Source organism: Spea bombifrons, chromosome 3, assembly GCF_027358695.1.
Source record: "Spea bombifrons isolate aSpeBom1 chromosome 3, aSpeBom1.2.pri, whole genome shotgun sequence".
Lineage (NCBI taxonomy): Eukaryota > Metazoa > Chordata > Amphibia > Anura > Pelobatidae > Spea > Spea bombifrons.
The window spans coordinates 101,486,762-101,493,172 of NC_071089.1; the positions used below are offsets into that span (position 1 = coordinate 101,486,762).

The 6,411-nt window shown below is 40.6% G+C and overlaps 1 protein-coding gene across 1 annotated transcript; it reads right to left on the minus strand.

The window, feature by feature from the left end:
• Positions 1-5,069: 5,069 nt before the first annotated feature.
• LOC128484109 (probable G-protein coupled receptor 148) lies at positions 5,070-6,131 on the minus strand. The gene has a single exon (XM_053460427.1). The coding sequence runs from the start codon at positions 6,129-6,131 to the stop codon at positions 5,070-5,072; it is 1,062 nt and encodes a 353-aa protein (XP_053316402.1).
• Positions 6,132-6,411: the final 280 nt, after the last annotated feature.

The window sequence follows — 6,411 nt, forward strand, 5'->3', positions numbered from 1 at the left end:
GCGGCCATCAGACTGCTGGGAATGTAATCTGAACGGCCGATGCGTGCTGATGCCGCCGGCCGGCTCTGCTTTAGTACTTTTTTTTTTACTTTATATGGCAAGCCGATCCAGCTTACCATATAAATAATAAAAAAAAAGTGTTAAAGTAGCTCCGGCCGGCGGCATCAGCACGCACCGGCCGTTTAGATGACATTCCCAGCAGTCTGATGGCTGCATAGTGATGGGAGCAGCGTGAGGTGGAAGCTCCGCCCCCTCGCACTGCTGCAGCACCGGATGTCAGGTCAGTGGCACCCTGGCTGTCAGCATAGAGGAGAACAGTGTGCAGCTACCAGGAAGTCAAGAGAAGTAGAAGGTGAGTAAAATAATGTATTTTTTGTACTGTATGTTTTTTGTATTTGTTAAAAACAAAAAAAATCGGCATGTGTGTGTATGTAAGTGTGTCCCCCTATATGCCACTCTGCCTCCAGAAATGCCTTATACCCCCCTATATGCCACTCTGTCCCATGATATGCCTTTTAACCCCCTATATGCCAGAGTTGCATATAGGGGTATAAGGCATTTCTGGATGCAGAGTGACATATAGGGGGTCAAAAGGCATATCTGGAGGCAGAGTGGCATAAAGGGGGTTAAAAGGGATGTCATGGGGCAGAGGAGCATATAGGAGGGTATAAAGCATATCGGGGAGGCAGAGTGGCATATAGGGGGCATAAGGCTTTTCTGGAGGCAGAGTGCCCCATGATATGCCTTTTAACCCCCTTCATGCCACTCTGCCTCCAGAAATGCCTTATACCCCCTATATGCCACTCTGTCCCATGATATGCCTTTTAACCCCCTATATGGCAGAGTGGCATATAGGGGGTTAGAAGGCATATCATGGGACAGAGTGGCACATATTATTTTTTATTTAATATGGCAAGCTGGATCGGCTTGCCTTATAAAGTAAACAAAAATGTCCCATGATATGCCTTTTAACCTCCTATATGGCAGAGTGGCATATAGGGGGTTAGAAGGCATATCATGGGACAGAGTGGCATATAGGAGGGTTGAGGCATATCAGGGAGGCAGAGTGGCATTTAGGGGGGTATAAGGCTTTTCTGGAGACAGAGTGCCCCATGATATGCCTTTTCACCCCCTTTATGCCACTCTGCCTCCAGAAATGCCTTATACCCCCCTATATGCCACTCTGTCCCATGATATGCCTTTTAACCCCCTATATGCCAGAGTGGCATATAGGGGTATAAGGCATTTCTGGATGCAGAGTGACATATAGGGGGTCAACGGCATATCTGGAGGCAGAGTGGCATAAAGGGGGTTAAAAGGTATATCATGGGGCAGAGGGGCATATAGGAGGGTATAAAGCATATTGTGGAGGCAGAGTGGCATATAGGGGGCATAAGGCTTTTCTGTAGGCAGAGTGCCCCATGATATGCCTTTTAACCCCCTTTATGCCACTCTGCCTCCAGAAATGCCTTATACCCCCCTATATGCCACTCTGTCCCATGATATGCCTTTTAACCCCCTATATGGCAGAGTGGCATATGGGAGGTTAGAAGGCATATCATGGGACAGAGTGGCATATAGGGTATAAGGCATTTCTGGATGCAGAGTGACATATAGGGGGTCAAAAGGCATATCTGGAGGTGGAGTGGCATATGGGGGGTATAAGGCATTTCTTGAGGCAGAGTGACATAGGGAGTAAAAGGCATTTCTGGAGGCAGAGTGGCATATAGGGGATTAAAAGGCATATTATGGGGCAGAGTGGCATATAGGAGGGTATAAAGCATATCAGGGAGGCAGAGTGGCATATAGGGGGCATAAGGGTTTTCTGGAGGCAGAGTGCCCCATGATATGCCTTTTAACCCCCTTCATGCCACTCTGCCTCCATGAATGCCTTATACCCACTTTATGCCACTCTGTCCCATGATATGCCTTTTAACCCCCTATATGGCAGAGTGGCATATAGGGGGTTAGAAGGCATATCATGGGACAGAGTGGCATATAGGGGGTATAAGGCATTTCTGGAGGCAGAGTGGCATATAGGGGGTTAGAAGGCATATCAGGGGGCAGAGTGGGAAGCCTGGGGGCAGAGGTGCATAACTCGGGGGTAGGTTGTCAAATGAAAGGAAATAAAAACCAAACATGTCTCAATCATAGCTTTTATTAAATATGGAAAAAAATAGTCTACATGAATTAATAAAGAAATAAAAGTTTCTTACCAGAATATCGTGAAGAATAATGTGATCAGTGTTTTGTTCCACTGAATAAAATGGAACTCTTTCATCTAAAAATGTTCGCAGTAGTAAATGTTTTGATCCCATTCTGTGTAATGTATTTCATTTATTAGGGCCTTTTAACACTTTTGCTTACTGGCATTTTAATACAAATAATGAGATAAAAAGAATGGCACATAGTGTGACTCAGGTGTGTATAAGGGGTGCGTGTGGTTAAAGAGCTTCACCGTGAGATAAACTATATGGGGCTGGTCTCCAAATTTTTCCAGGGCTGCTTTTCAGTCCCAGTCCGGCCCTGCTAGAACCAGGGGCAATGTTTTTGACGGGTAAAGAAATGATCCTCCTCCCTACTTTGGTGAATGTAATTATTTTTTTACTATTCTCTGCAGGTTGGGATCATGAATATAATATTTAGATGAAATGTACAGGCTATTGGAAAAACGATACACTGTAAAGTTTGTGTTGCATTCTATTTTAGGGTCTAGGGAGTAAAATCTAAACACAAGATGGCTAGATATATACAGTCACACATACACAGTATAAAGTACGCATACCCACACACTTCTATATCAACACACACTGCGATTCATACGTAGACAAAGTGCATAAACACTAACAATGGTGATCAGGATTTTACTACTGAATGTCTTTTCTGTATATAAGTGATCACAACATGATCTCATACATGTCATTAGAGGGATACAAAATGTGTTTCTGCACCGTTAAATGTTTTGTCATCATACAGTCTTTTGTTATTGCAAGTATTTTAAATGCTATATTTGTGTTTTTTTTAAAAAAACGTTGTTTGGGGAAGACATATTATATTTCTATTCATTATTTCAAACATCTGATTATCCTAAAACCCACCACAGCTAATTAATATCCTGGATGTCCATAACCGCTACAGATACTTCCCCCAGCAAAAAGAAAGGTCCTTCTATAATCTGTGTTTTATATTGTCTATATTAATGACAATATAATTATTGGATGAAGTGCTACATTCACAGGAATTTGCTGAAACTTTTCAGCTGTTTCCATGGTGATTGCTCTATACTGTCCCAGAATCTCTCATTTCTTTCTTGATAAAAATAACCCACGTGTGTATCATTGGTGAACCATTTATATTCATAGTCTGTGATGTCTCCTCTTTAAACTACATGTCTCAGAATGGAGAGCACGGGGTCTGAATTCTGCACTGGAAGGTTACTTATACTTACAGCTCAATTCTGTATTCTAAAAAGGAGACCCGTACCCACATTTATTGTGCGTGTGCACAAATACACGATACGTCACATCGTAGCATTCACATATTCCTATTCACTGTAACTGGCAGGGCCCCAATGTACCATTACGAATCCCAGGGCACGCCCAGTCATTAATACCTGTTCTTTTTCTTAGTTTAGACTTTCAGTATAAATACCACATCGGGAATGTCTAATACCAGCTTCTGGGATCAATTTCATAACAGCAGCTGAACATAAAACATAAAGGTTGAGTTGTGTTGACACATCCATTCCTACATGTCATTAAACACGTATTGCGCTCATTAAACATTATGGGTAGGTGTGATGCCACCTGTATATGTATGTATAAAATACCATGACGTAAGCAAGTCCCTTACATCTAGTCACTACAATAAATAATAGCATGCTTTTTGTTTTAATAATGATTCTTATAACTATACTGACAAACACAATTAACACATTTTAAACATCAATGGTTCATTACCCATTGGGTGGCCGCTGGCCAGCACACCTTATGCCACCTAGCTGGACAGTAATAGTCCTCGTGATTTTCATATAATATCTGGTGTTTCTTTCTTGGTTTGTAATGTAAAACGTATAACAGAGCAAGGAGTTTGTTTGCATTTAGGGCCTCCTGGGTCCTCTGCAACTTCCGTCCCTGTTTGTTTACATTTGCACTCATTGCATATAGATGCGGAATATGTTATGACCACATAATAAAAAGGAATATTGTAGCCCCTGGGTTTGTTTGGACCCCAGGGAGATGTCCCTGCTACCCGTTGGAAAATAATATATAACATAATACATAATGCTAAAGTATATAGTGCAACATGAGAACTGTGGATTGTTTGTCCTATGAAAGTAACACCTGAGCTAGAGGTGTGTAAACGATGCTATTATATATGTCCATTGGGAATAACACCAAATGTATAAAACACAAAAATAGAAGAGAATGTGGAAGAAATACTGAAAAAGGTGGTAACATTTAAAAAGCCATCGTATTTATTTGAACATATATCAGGGCATCTGCTACGTTCACAGCTTGAAGCCATTATTTTAAGTACGTGCGTTTCTTCGAAAGAGCATAATAAAATGAATCTATATCTCTATATGAAATGAAGACTTTCCTAAGTCTACATAGCGTTCATATGTCATTCAATAGAATTAGATACTTTATACATAGTGCCATATTCTCTAATCAATAAAAATGCTCACAATTGTTAATTCCATCTTGTATAATGTAGCAAAAAAAAAGGCAATAGACTCAATGATATATGATTAGGAGGTGAGACATGAAAAACATTTTCATTCATGTCACAAAAAGCACATATATATATATATATATATATATATATATATACCCAAAAATAGGTTTTATGTCAACATTTCATGATTCTACAATCCAAGTGACATCTGCAACAGTCCTATTAATCGTAGGGTTCAGTTTTATTAGTTAATGTTTGTTCTTTTATTAACCTTCGAGGCTGGGAGACTTTGTTGTATTTGGTGAAGTGTAGGCAACTAGCATTGTTCCAGTTCTAAGTGCACTACAATTCCCATGATCCTTTTCCAGGTGTCCTCTTCTAGTAGCTGCTTAACTTGACATAACAGGCGCAACTAGTCTGTGTTTTTTAAGTCTGAAAAAGAGCCTCAGTGACTTATATATTTCTCTGTACCGGAGCCCATAGAGACAAGGAGACGCAGCTTTCGGCAAAACTATTAAAACATTACAGGTCGTCATCGTCACCCATAATCCTGTTCTTAGACCTATATTATGACCCATATACAATAAAGACTCTGCAAGAAGAATCAATAATGGACTAAAGTAAAAGAATAATATTACATGATGCATTAAAAAGGTGATAGAGGCTCTAGAAGAAACACCTTTCCATATGCCGGTTTCTCTTGTCTTGTAACACAGAACTACATAACAACAAAGTATCAGCGTAAAACATATCAGAAAGATAGTAACAAACAGGATGTAACACAGCTTGAGAGCATCGTCTCCGTGTAAAGTCTTCACAAGGATTAAAGGAAGGGAGCAAAACTCAAGTGGACATGGGCCCGGAGACTGGGTAAAATGCAGTGATAAAAACACTATTGCAGGGAAGAAGAACGATGACAACCACAGTAGCATTAAGAGTTTCTTAGCTCTTTGGGCTGGCAGCAGTGACACGTAGTGGAGAGGCCACAAAACGGCCAAGTATGTATCAGCCACCATGGCAGCCGCAGTGAGGACGCCCCCGCTATAGGTAACAGCCAGCAAAAAAAGGCAGAGCACGCAAACGTGTTTAGGGATCTTCAGGCTCATCACATTACAGATGGTCGTAATTGTGTAGAATATAAGGTATATTAAGTCACAGACCAGAGCATTTCCCAAGAGCAGAAACCTTGTCTCTTGTCGTATGCTAACATTGGAAAAGATGGCGAATAATATGAAAGGAGTAGCACAAATTGCTATGCCAAAACAGACAAGTGTAGGTATGAGAAACATTTTCATTTCCACGTACGAAGGGTAGATAATCCATTCCTTAAGCATGTACTGAGCAGATTTGTCCATAAACAGAGTGCGGTTGGATTGACTTTCTCTTTGTAACATTATTGTAGCGTTCACAATTCTCAGCAGGCTGCATTCTGAAGAGTTCATGGCTTTCATGCTTGAAATAAGTTACCACCAGATATCAAACTCCTTCACTCACAAGTGGCAAGAGCAAAACGATCACTGTATCATCCATGAACATCCATGAACGTTGGTCGTTTCCCAGTTCTCAATAAATTGGAGGACGTGGAGTATTTTGGTTCGGATATTGTCATGATCACACAAAAGAATAATCCTTTCATTATAATAAATGTGTTAGATCAACGTGCTTCTTTCAAAGCTCTGAGTCAAAACAGTTCTGAGTAATGTATGATGAGTGAATTTCTTGGTTGCCAGT

What these genes read in the sequence shown, in the direction of transcription:
- LOC128484109 (XM_053460427.1), bottom strand. Translation starts at nt 6,131, where the DNA reads ATGAAAGCCATGAACTCTTCAGAATGCAGCCTGCTGAGAATTGTGAAC.